The following is a 13040-nucleotide window of genomic DNA, read 5'->3' on the forward strand; positions in this document are numbered from 1 at the left end:
GTTTTGTTCTTTGTTAATTAACCGTATGATAAGAAAAATGCTCGAGGTCACCAGAAAGAGTTTGATTTCCTTCTTCCCACAGATTAAATATCCCAGACTCAGTTATTTTCATAATTTGATAACATTCTAAGCATCATAATTTTTATTTCTATATACAGTTGATAAAGTTTGCATATCTGTTTGCTAAATAGTTCAATGAAAGGATCTAAATTAAAATTTTCACATAACTTTAAAAGATGAAAATTATATTTTTGCCTACTATTTTAAAAAACCAAAGTTCAGACAATGAGTTTGATGAGGTTAAACAAACGGATTTTTTATAGCGCACTAATAAAATTCATTGGTTACATTTACCACATATATTGAGGTTCACATTGAAAAAAAAAACCCATTTATCAACACAATCATCAGCTCTAGATAATAAAATTTTTAATATAAACATAGGTAATCACAGATTACACAGCTCACCAAGACGGGGCATCACCTTTATGAGACCACCTTTGTCATATTATATGAAAATCATAGACAAGTTAATGATCTTGGATATTCATGGATACTCTAGTGTGGTTTGACACAATAGCATATAATATCATATGTTAAAAATTGTTTATAAAACTATACAATATTGTCATAATATATCATATGATGCAATTTAATACTGTAATTTAGAATGAAACAATATGATATTGTTACATATGACATTGTATCAAGATATGATATTGTATCATAAAACATAATATTGTATTGTATCAAGTTATATTATTATATTTCATCATATATACAATTATAATTTAATTCTGGTTGTAACGCGGCATTTGATTGGATAGAAAAATTAAGTTAAATTTGTATAACCTGGTTTGCACGTCACAAGACACGTCACAATGCACTAACGTCAAAAACGTACTAATCCGCTTGACGTTACGTTTGAATTTTGAATAGATTAATATCATTTCTAAAAGTAAACGGACTCATTTTGTACAGCAAATTACAGAAAATTAAATTATAAGGAATGAACTCAATATCTACCCAAATTATACAAGTATAACCTGGGTTGGAGCAATTTACACTTTTTTATAATCTGCTTCGCGGATTATAAAGCGTAAATTGCCCCAACCCAGGTTATACTCGTATAACTTGGGTAGACATTGAGTTCATTTCTTAAATATCATAATATAATATTACATAGTATTATAAGATACAATATTATATCACAAAATACATCACAATATTGTAACATATGATATTATATTGTATGATATGATAACAATGATATAAATAATAATATTGTATCATGGTATTGTATGATATTGTATTATATATGATAGTAATATGATATTGTATCATATGATACAATATGATATGATACAACAGTGTATTTTTTTTATATAATACAATATCATATTGTACAATGTCATAGCATTTGATTGAGTATTATATTTTACATTATCATATGATTCAATTTTATGTGATATAATAATATATTTTATTATACAATATTATATTATACCATAATGAATCATGATTTAATAAAATATTTACAATGATAAAAATTATAATATTGTATCATGGTATTGTATTATATATGATAGTAATATGATATTGTATCATATGATACAATATAATATGATACAACAGTGTATCTTTTTATATAATACAATAGCATATAGTACAATGTCATAGCATTTGATAGAGTATTATATTTTACATTATCATATGATACAATTTTATGTGATATAATAATATATTTTATAATACAATATCATATTATACCATAATGAATCATGATTTAATAAAATATACAATAATGTAATACATGATACAATATTATATTATAATATCGTGTAATACATTTCTATATTATATAAAACAATATCATATTATACAATATCTTGTAAGACAGTGAGTTCATAAGTAGGTCCAGATGATCTATCATCCATGCAAGTTTGGTGAAAATAGGACAAGTAATAACTTAGATACAGGACTTGCAATAAAACCCTTAACCAGGTCCTGATGCTGAAAGCCTAAGCTCCCCCCGACTTCATCTCGGTAAGCCAAAAATGAAAACCTTTTACATGTATAAGTTTCATAATTTATGATCATTAATTCAATTTGACTCAACACACAACATGAAGTGACCACCTACTAGATCAACCTGAGCACGCCATAGAAAATAAGTTCTAATGCAGGGGAAACACATGTACAACTTCACCCCAATTTTGTCGTGTAGGATAGGCACGTTTTGTGCATAATTAAACAGTAAAATGCATTCTTTGGTGGTTCATGCAGGATATGAAGGTAGCTACTTTCATTACCCGCATGAATAATCAAACAAAACATTATATTGTTAATGTTTACATCTTTCTTTGAACAAATTAATAAATAAAGTGCCAAAAAAGGTAAAATTAACAAAATTGTTCTTATTGCACATCACATCGTCGGATACCCACGGGTGATCTTTTACTTATCACAATATATCATGTAAAGTAAAAAACGCGATCACCCATGGGTATCCGACGATGTGCACATCAGTACGTTAGATAAAGAAACAGCTAAGTCTTTTAATATGGGATTTTGAGTCTGACATCATTATGATTATTTCATGCAGTCCGTGATTTTTTCAAGGTTGCTGAAGGTTTCAACTGATCAATATATATTATACTGGTTAGAACAGGATTGTGTTGATCTCAGCCCTGTCAGTTTTTATAGCCTGTAACATATATCATCGGGATTTTTTATAAGAAAAAGAGGAGAAATTACAGAGAAATACCGGTAAATATGTATAAAACAAAGTTACAAAAAAGATCGTTGAATGGTGCTGTTTTAATTCATGTAATAAAGATTTAAATAAATACTCCTGGTCAAAGTATTTTTATTGCTAATTTAAATAAACAATTACATTGCTGTAATGTTTAAGCTTCTGGGCATTTTATTAAAACATAATTGTGTACAAAACATGCTACAGTTTAAAATTAATATATTCATCAACACAATGAATAAATGAAAATAAAAAACTATAGAATGTTCACATTTAATCAAAACTGAAAATCTTTATACATTTACATAAATATTATTTATCATAAATTAGACTTAATGAAAGTATCTGCATCATTCAACACTTGCTGAAAATCCTTGTATTTTTCAACATAATTTAAAGCCTGTGGTAGATTTAGCCACTTGAAATCTATGTGTTCATCTGATAGTGTCACAGGGGTACTGGGATTCTTTAGTTCTGAGAGCCAGTACACTACTCGTTTTGGCTTCCCTTGCACTTCATAGTTAAGTGTCCTTTGAAATTCTGTATACATGGTAAAATCACTCTCTTTCAGTCCTGCCTCTTCTTCGGTCTCTCTCAAAGCAGTCTGTAATTCAGTCTCGCCAGGGTCAACATGACCTGAACAAATTAGAAAAAAAAAATCAGAAATCAATGCTTCATTTCTGATGTAACCAGGTAACTGGGGTTTTTTTTTTAAGTATTTGAAAGGTTGATTTCGGTGTGAACATTTTATCTTCAATATCATTTCATTGTGGATGGATATTTTAATCAATTTGGACCAGAGTTTAAAATTTAAATTGCTTCTGGGACCAATTCTCTCCTGCGATGAAAAGTAACCATTCCACTGGCAAAATTATGACAAGATTTTCTTGTAGAAGTTGACAAGAAATGGTTTAGGTGCCTAAAGGAGAGACAGACAGAGAAAGAAAGAGAGGGCCCACTGCGTCTCTTATGCATTCATTTCCTTAAAATGGGCGAGGGATCCCATCCCTGTCGGCCAAAGAGGAATCAACATCACATCCTTATTCCATGACTTCTAAATCTGACTGAAGATTAAACAGAGAATTGAACGCGATTCCTAACCTTTTGGCGGTGACCAGTGATTTTCACCGTATGAAGTCTGAAGCAATAAATACTGTATTTCTTTTCCAAGTCGTCTGAATACAAGGAAACCTGCTGCTACTTTCTGTTTTGGATTCATGATTCCAACTCACCAAAGGGGAATAACCACACTGTGAATGCTGTATTTGACTCCAATGCATTTCGGACCAGACACTTTAGTCCCTCCACTTTATTTTAAAAAATATGAAAAGGAAATATTCTTTTCCCTTTAAAATATTAAGAATATGCGCTTGAATGCAAAAAAACCCATAGTTTATGATTAAAGTCCTTTTGAATCATATTTGACTAATAAAATATATCTACAATGCCTACAGTCACTCCAGAAACAGAATTTAAGAAGTTCTTGACCTTATCTTTAAAATGATGTCAAATTGAATATAGGTATCGAGATTACTTTTTCCATGATTGAACATAAAGTGTCAAGAAATTGTTTAATTTTCTACATAATTCCTTTAAGGTCGTAAAGTACGGCAAAAAGAATCTTCAAATCAATTAGGACGACATAATGGTTCTAGCACCAAAACGACTCTGAAATCATTAAATGATTTCAATTTTACTAGATCTTGACTATGTTTATCGGTTGTAAACTATAGACTATAAACAAAAACAAAACTATGGGTTTTAACACAAAAAATGTTTTTAAATATCCATCTCTAAATTCAAAATTGTAACATAGAGTTTGTGTCTAGCCATAAACACTTAGGACTAACTTTTTGCGAAAATCTCAAATGGACAGCATTTATTGATAACATAATAGCAAAGGCACACAAAAAATTAAGAAATCTAATGAAAGAACTAAAATATAAATTAAATCGTAAATCTTTATCGCTTATGTACACATCCTTCGTTAGGCCACATTTGGAATATGCTTCAGAAGTTTGGGGAGGGTGTTCTCTTGCAGACACAGAAAAGCTTGAACAAGTACAACTAACTGCTGCTAGAATTGTTACTGGTTTATCAATTTTTGCTTCCAGAGACTCGCTCTACTTAGAAACGGGTTGGAATTCTTTAAGTACAAGACGTAAAATAGCTGTAAATATGTGACCTTTTACTATGCTTTTTATTATCTTTGTTAATAATTTTGTAGGGAGAGGGCTTAATAAGTTATGGAACTTGTGCCCAATCCCATTGTGTAAATATACAATAAAATAATTATGTTCAAACCAAACCACACTATAGTTCACAGACAGAAAACTATGGTAAATGACGTTAATCTATATTTCACATCTGTAAACCCTAGTTAACGCGATCATCTATGTTTCAGAAATGTTACACAATAATTAACACTGAAAACAACCATTTGCGATTGCAAAACATGATTTATCTGATAAATATAGTTTTACGATTGTGAAACTATGATTAACAACTCTATACATGTAGTTAACAAATGTAAATTATACTCTACAGACGTGAATCTATATTTATCAGCAAAATCTATTGTTAACGTTATTTGCAGACAGATAAACTTAGATTATCATTCGCAAACTATAGTTTACAACCGGTAAATATAGTTTTACAGATGAAAACTATAGTTAAGGATTCGTTAACAATAGTTTGTGGTTCGTAAACTTAAGGGAACAGTCGATAAACCTTATTTATCAAATGTGAAACTATGTATATCCCATTTTTGGTTAATTTGGCGTGCCATATAAGTCATACAACGTAAAATGTTTTAAGAAAAAAAACCCCAGAAACTTTTACCCACACAATTTTAAAATACAAATAGCAGAAAAAACAATATTTCAGTTTGTATGGCTTTATGTTTGATTGATTATTATAATTATGGTTTTATGTGTAAATTAATGACAAGTTTTGATTGCATCATTGCAAAAAGGGGGCAAGATTTTATAACCAACGCGTGTGCCTAAAAATGAAAGAAAAAGAACCATTTTATATATATTCTAGTTTGAGTAACATAATGATCTGATGATATAGATTATTTATCTTCGCTAATTTCCAAATTTATGAGTACCGGTAAAGTAGGTCTCATCAATTACAGTCAAATTGTATAAATGTGAGATGTGAAAGAGTGTGGATGAGAAGAAGATGTTTTTAATAAACATGTATTTGAAATTCACTTCAAATTGTTCTTTTGTAGATAAATTTATTAAAATGAGGCTGTGTCTTAAGGTTTCTCACTCCTCAATTTTCTTATATCACCGATTTCATGAAATTCTTTTTTATTTATTCTAGAGCACTAGAAATCATACAATATATAGGTCTTCACTTCACTTATTCCTGTTCGCTCCTTGGGGAGCATAGGTCAGTGACCTAAATTTAGAGCTGGGGCCCACAGAATGGGAAAGGTCTGAAAATATAACCAAGGGACTTGGACACGATTTGAGATCAAAAATTTTATTTTTATTTTTTATGTATAAAATGATTTACTGGGGCATTTTAAATGATTGACCAAAATATTGAATGTTAAAGTCAAGTTACAAGCGAGATACAGAGGTAAGAATTGGTTGTTATGTAAACAAAGCTCGAATCTTATAGTTGTTTACAAAAATGTATTGTAGAGAATTACCATTACTTTGACAAAATGGCATGTAAATAACAATTTAAACTAACTCAATATCTTCATAAATACTATTTTTAACAAAAGAAAGATACATTTGATTAAAACTTACACCAATACAACACATATGTAAACAATGACAATATTCGAGCTTTGTTTACAAAACAAAGAATTGTGAACTCTGTATCATGCTTCTAACTTGATATTTGACTTTCAAATTTTGACATAGCATTAAATTTTCTATATTAATTAGTATAAACATTGAAAATGGAAAAATATTTGAACATTTTAAGTCAAATCGTGTCCAAGTCCCTTTAAGAACGCAAAGAACGCCTGGCTATTCCACGTTGCAATCAACCCCAGATAATATCGATCTGCGCCCTCAGGGCTTTACAATATGCAAACAAATATTTATGAATATTTGATTATTTTACACAAGATAAATAAATTGTTTACTGCAATATCATGAGGGAAAATCAAAACGCTTTATAAGATTTTAAAAAAATCAGGAAGACGTTCATTAACGTAAACTTAAGATAGTTAAAGTGGGGATGACAAAAATTAAATTAAAGCTATTTTTTTTTAACTTTAAGGCTTTTTCCTTTTTTCTCATAGTCTACATAAGGTCTCGTGAAATTTTAAAGGAAGAATCAGACGTCACTATGAACGCAGAAAGTTAGAAACAATTTAGCCCACCGCCCACCTCTTAGTGAAAGATTTATTAACTGCACGCTGACTAGATGCAAAGTATATAAGACTCTATGTAGGATTCATTACTTTACAATACCTTTGGGAAAGAGTCAAAATACTGTTGCACGTCAGTCGGAGAGGGTCAATGTGATAAACATTGCATGCTATAATCTTTCTGTACTTTTATAAACAAGTATTTACTGATTATTCTCTCTGTTCAAGTGTGAAATGTCTTCATTATTCACGACATACTTTGTTCGGTGGATCAGAAAACCATCCCTGAAAATCAAACCATCCTTTGAAATTGAACCATTAAGTCTTCTTATGGTTGATTGCCAATTACTCTGATTGCAATTGCTTTAAAAAAAAACGACAAAACATTTTATTTTTCTCATTAAAACGCTATGATGTTTAACATGATCTTTGAATTTGTCAGTTATATTTTTGGTCTATATACCAAATAAATATTTATAACAATCAATATTTGTATTGATTTATGAAATGCTAGAATATCAATTGTGTCTGTATTATATAAACATATCAACTCAAACAGTAACCTACCATACAGACAGACCATGTATAGCTTATCGTGTTGGTTTCTTGTTGCTCTCCTATTTTCTGTCCAGTGTATACAAAGACAAATTCTATATTCAAGATTGGACACACAAGTGACCAATTCACCCGCAGCAGTGCTTTTGGGGGACGTGGATAGTGTTGTTCATTGTGCAGGACTTTGTTTTGGAGACGACAACTGCGCTGAATTTCTTTACAACCAGACAGATAAACAGTGCATTGGACTTCACTGTTTAAAAAAGGGAAGCTACTCGTATCAGTACGTCGTATCAGCATCTGACCAAAAGCTTTATTTTGGAAAAGGTAATTTTTTTTATTAATGACCCTTTTTTATAATAATTCAAGGGACAATTAAAAATGCCTTGCAAAAAAAATAGCTTTCATCACGAACAGTCTGCTATATTAAAGTTTGATGCCATCATTTTTTTTCAGAGATCAATTGGGTAGAATATTCTGGTCACTATTACTTTTATGGGGAACAAAACGTCACATGGACAGACGCTAAGGTATTAGAACTAATCAAAGAAATTAGTTTATATTACGTTCATATTTACATCTACCAAATATGATTCCCTCTATTTCTTACGGAAACTTATAGTTAATTCATAGCTCTATAGAAACAGTCAGACTGAAATCTACACGCTCTAACAAACGGAGACAAATTGAATACCGCGATCGGCTGGAATTATTTGGGAAAATATTTATAATCAAAAAATAAAATGCATGTATGATAAGAAAGTTGCTGAATTCAATTATAAGTTATTGAACAGTGTACTCAACAATAATCTAAGTACGTTTAGGAACAAAGATGTATCAGCCGAATGTGAATGTTGTCAAACGGTCGAGGACTGTCAACATCTGTTATTTAGCTGTAAATAAGTAAAACACATATGGCAAGAGGTGGGAAATTTCTTTAAGTTTGGAATATCATGGAATATATTAGTATTGGGGTTCCATTATGAAAATAATGTCAAAACTAGAAGGTTGAATAATATTTTGTCATTTATCTGCTTTTCAATTTATAAATACAAAATGTCTTGTAGAATAAAAGAACAAAGAATGTCAAAAGAAAATTTAAAATGTTTTGTGAAAATTAACTTAATTGTGGAAAATTGTGTTCTTAAAAAGCTGGAAGTATTACATGTACTGATGATATGTACTTTACTTTAACGTCGCAGATTTCCAATGCAAACATAAAGGGAAATATACACTGAATGTAAATATCGAGCTATGAATTCATTACAGTTTCCGTAAGAAATAGAGGGAATCATACTCGGTAGATGTAAATACTGCACATTATAATAGAATACGAAAGCTAATTGTTGTAAACACGTTTATCAGAAAGAACCACTTCCTCTGGGTTATAACCATTGCGCCTTAAGTTAACGGCTCGTTGCTGGGTAAAATTGTTGATTTTCATAGAGGAAAAATAATTTGCATACCTTTGCTCTGTGTAATTTTTAGTTATAAACTATTTACTTTAACAATTTCTCTGGTTAAACCAAAAAAAACCCTTTTATTTAAAACAGCTGGAGTGCCAGAAAATATGTGCTTATTTGGTGGAGATTGAAACTATAGAGGAATCTGATTGGCTAGCGGCTACATTTCTCATGAAAGGTAAATTGTGTTTCATTGGTTTGAATTTCTACACTTTAATCATTTTAAGCGGATGTTTTTTAAGTTTAAATGTCTCGTGAATTTCCAATGTAAAAAGCGATATTAATGGTGGAATATTCATGAATTGTTGCTTTCTCATAATTTAAATGTAATATGAAAGCCAACATCATGTAGCGTGGCTTTTAGTGCCAATAAATTTATTTAGATGGTTAAAGAAAAAAAATTCTCAATTTCAGACAGTTGTTCTACTTTCACTCAAAAACACTGTACAGCTTGGACCGGTGGGAATGACATTGACACCGAAGGTCTATTTGTATGGGACCGATCAAACACGACCTTTGGCTTCACCAACTGGACTCCAAATAACCCCAGCCCTGTGGGTTCCTCTGATGCTGTGACCCGTGACTGTGTCGACTTATTTCGGAATGGGAAATGGAATGACAGACAATGTTCGCATTTGAACCCATTCATTTGTGAAAAAACATCGTAACAACACTGTTACATTCTGTGCTTTGATTTATTCCAGTTTATATTAATCGTTTTTGTATTTTATGCCTGTTAGTCACCCGTTTTTTTTTTTTTTTTTTTTTTTAAGAACATTGATAGATAAAATGCCTAAAAATTCTGACAAAATATTATAATATTCTATTAATTGTGTTTGTCGATTCAGTCATTTTATAGTTGCCAATAATACGTTTGATTGAGCTCGAAATTTCGAGATAATATCTATTCAACTCAGTCTTCAAATTTAGGGGAAGTTTCGAGTGACCACCCATTGGCGGATCCAGAGGGGGGGGGGGGGTTCCGGGGGTCGGAACCCCCCCCCCCTTTCTCTGGGACATATAAATTTTTTTGAAAACTTGTAATGCCTATTTAAAGGCAATTGTCCCCATTTATAATATAAATACTGTAATCATTTCAAGTAAATGCTTTTAAAATTGCTAATTTAAAGAATTTTTTACAACGCACCGTAATTTACATGTACATGTATTTCTTAAATGAAAAAACCCTAACGAATTTTTTTTTATCGAAAAAGGTACTCCCCATCAGCATCCAGTGCTCACATCTTTGAGTAAACATGTGGAAAATTTAAAAAAAATTAACTAAGCAGTGTCGCTAAAAACACAGATTTATAATAACATCTCTAACATCTACAATGTATTGTCTACTCTATTTCTTTAAAAAATGGATTATAGTTAATTTTATGCAAGTTATGCTATTTTTCTGGAATGCTAGCTATACCGTACCTTCATACCCACATGAAACACAAAAGAAAGCCCTTTTTTGTTTTTTTTCCAAGAATCGGAAATTATGTTACAAAATACCGTGTAAGGGGTTTATATATAAACCATTATGAACATGCACAACTTTTCAAAACTTTCCTGAATAAGATTGCATCTGTACAAGTGCCGGGTGATGTGGCGCACCCATTATACAGAGGCCACATCAAGTTCCCTGGGACGACTATTGCTTGTACAATTGTATTTCACATGTTCCATCTATTCAGCAGATAAACTATCCCCATTTTTGTCATATACTATCATTTAGACCTTTATTTAAGAAGGCAACCGATAGAAATCAAAGTCAATAAATAGTTCAGAATTTAACCATCAAAGACATAATTTTTTTTTACCAAAAATTAAGCATAGCATAGACGCACGTTCTCATTGCTGGAAACTTGGGTTTTTTTGTAAAGGCTGGAAATTATGCAAATCTTCCTTACCTTAACCAAAACGCTCAATAATGCAGTGCACTCTGATATTAAAATACATGTAGATGTGAAATAGATATTGATGAGATAAATGTTCATTAAATTTACGCACGGAAAACGTTCAAAAGGCCTTGTTTATTGACAAATAATGTATTTTGCATGTATTGATTTTCATCAATTGGAACCCCCCCCCTTTTCAAAATTGCTGGATCCGCCTCTGCCACCATCACAGAAAAAAAACATCATCATCATAAAATAAAGCACCATCTTTTTATTATAAAGCACCATCTTCACTTAATAAAGCATCATCATCATATAATAAAGCACCATCTTTATATTATAAAGCACCATCTTTATATTATAAAGCACCATCTTCATATAATGACGCACCATCAGTCCATCATAATATAACATCTACTACTTAATAAAAAAGATTTTTACCACGAAGTTTCTGACACTATATTTTTTGTCGTGGAAACTAATCAAATAACAATGATGTTAATATGGCTGTTCCATGTATGTTTCATATCCCTGACTAGATCAAGCGTAAATAATAGCTTTATAGTGGCGATAAAAATTATTTCATACAAATATACATATCAGTATGAAAATATAAATATTATCAAATTATCCTAACCCGCGGTATTCAATTTGTCTGCACCGCTTGGTGTGTCATAGGACCGACGACATCCAAAATAAGCATTCAATGCTTAATTCGTCTTCACATGAAATAGCCACATAAGGCAGCTATGGCGTTCCATAGTATGATGTTTCCTCTTATATTGAGTTCAGGTCATCTTAATATTCATGTCTCGTAAATCGGCAGAGACGGAATAATTACCGACATTGTACGATTTTGACCTTTGATTTGATAAAATACATTTAAAAAGGTCGAGCAACTATACAGTCACTGGGGGTAAAAATACATGGGTTGTAAGATGCTAATTATATTGCAACCAGCTTAAAAGACTATATATAATCTATAATCATTATTTAAAAGAATTTAATACACCACCTCTACCCCCCCTTCTCCCTCTCTCTCTCTCTCTCTCTCTCTCTCTCTCTCTCTCTCTCTCTCTCTCTCTCTCTCTCTCTCTCTCACATAGGCGTCGGAAGCAAATTGAAAGTGGGGGGGGGGGGGGGGGGGGGGGGGGGGGCTAGACTTATCCTCAGAAAAATTTAGAAAAAAGTAATTCCCAAAATCATGGAAATCCTAATCCGTGGGGGGGGGGGGGGGGGGGGGGGGGTATGCCTATACTTCCAAAAAAACAACAACAACTACTTACCCAATTTTTTTTTTTTCGAAAATCATCAAATTCCTATTCCGTGGGGGGGGGGGGGGGGGGGGGGAGCTAGTATCCTTCTGAATCTCTAACTTCTCATTCTTTCAAGGTAAATTAGGAACGATAATCTTTCCTGCGAAAAAAAGTGGGGGGCTGAACCCTCTATCATGCTATGTTTCTAATGGTTTGGTAACTTTGCAAAAAAGGTGGGGGGGGCTAAGCCCCCCTAGCCCCCCCCCCGGTTCCGACGCCTGTGTGACTCTCTCTCTCTCTCTCTTTCTCTCTCTCTCTCTCTCTGTACATGCATTATAGGATCCAATATTTTTTCCCGGAACCATTTAAAAGTTTAGTATGTGCGTTTCCGTCACATTTCGTTCATAATAACTTTATTAAATTGAAATTTAGCAAAGCGTTTTGAATCGTATAAATAAAACCGGATCTTTAGTACATCTGCATATTTGACTAAGGTGCGTTCACAAAAAACTGTTGCACTCTGATCAGGGACATCCGCACTCCTTTCGGGACATTGCGTGCTGCTGTCCTTGTCAGAGTTACCGTGCACTGTAAATACAGGTGTGAGCGGAAAATGTCAACGCGCGTTAAAACGATCGATAACAAAGGTGGGGGGGGGGGGGTGTAGCAGTTTTTGAGCAATATAAATGTTAATTCCTTTTATCATTACTCATTCAAGATCTAGTGAATGAAGGGAGTCTCATGTAGCATCAGGGGGCAGGGCGGGGGGGGGTGCCTTCT

At 32.2% G+C, this 13040-nt stretch overlaps 2 protein-coding genes across 2 annotated transcripts; one reads left to right on the forward strand and one right to left on the reverse strand.

Moving 5' to 3' along the window:
- Positions 1-3016: 3016 nt before the first annotated feature.
- LOC128189468 (bis(5'-nucleosyl)-tetraphosphatase [asymmetrical]-like) lies at positions 3017-4014 on the reverse strand. Its single transcript, XM_052861094.1, has 2 exons — positions 3857-4014; positions 3017-3391 (listed from the first exon to the last, which is right to left on the reverse strand). The coding sequence occupies exons 1-2, from the start codon at positions 3972-3974 to the stop codon at positions 3075-3077; spliced, it is 435 nt and encodes a 144-aa protein (XP_052717054.1). The 5' UTR covers positions 3975-4014; the 3' UTR covers positions 3017-3074.
- Positions 4015-7663: 3649 nt separating this feature from the next.
- Positions 7664-9816, forward strand: LOC128190265 (asialoglycoprotein receptor 2-like). The gene is made up of 4 exons (XM_052862254.1): positions 7664-7979; positions 8109-8182; positions 9206-9293; positions 9530-9816. Exons 1-4 carry the CDS (start codon positions 7679-7681, stop codon positions 9781-9783), a joined length of 717 nt encoding a protein of 238 aa, XP_052718214.1. The 5' UTR covers positions 7664-7678; the 3' UTR covers positions 9784-9816.
- The last annotated feature ends 3224 nt before the right edge of the window (positions 9817-13040 follow it).

The sequence above is a fragment of the Crassostrea angulata genome, chromosome 6 (assembly GCF_025612915.1).
Source record: "Crassostrea angulata isolate pt1a10 chromosome 6, ASM2561291v2, whole genome shotgun sequence".
NCBI classification, from domain to species: Eukaryota; Metazoa; Mollusca; class Bivalvia; order Ostreida; family Ostreidae; genus Magallana; species Magallana angulata.

Excerpts from the sequence above, each read along its gene's own strand:
- LOC128189468 (XM_052861094.1), bottom strand. The coding sequence starts at position 3,974 with ATGAATCCAAAACAGAAAGTAGCAGCAGGTTTCCTTGTATTCAGACGA. Across the intron at positions 3,392-3,856 it reads TCACTGGTCACCGCCAAAAG|GTCATGTTGACCCTGGCGAG; the intron begins GTTAGGAATCGC and ends TAATTTGTTCAG.
- LOC128190265 (XM_052862254.1), top strand. The coding sequence starts at position 7,679 with ATGTATAGCTTATCGTGTTGGTTTCTTGTTGCTCTCCTATTTTCTGTC. Across the intron at positions 8,183-9,205 it reads TCACATGGACAGACGCTAAG|CTGGAGTGCCAGAAAATATG; the intron begins GTATTAGAACTA and ends TATTTAAAACAG. Across the intron at positions 9,294-9,529 it reads GGCTACATTTCTCATGAAAG|ACAGTTGTTCTACTTTCACT; the intron begins GTAAATTGTGTT and ends TCTCAATTTCAG.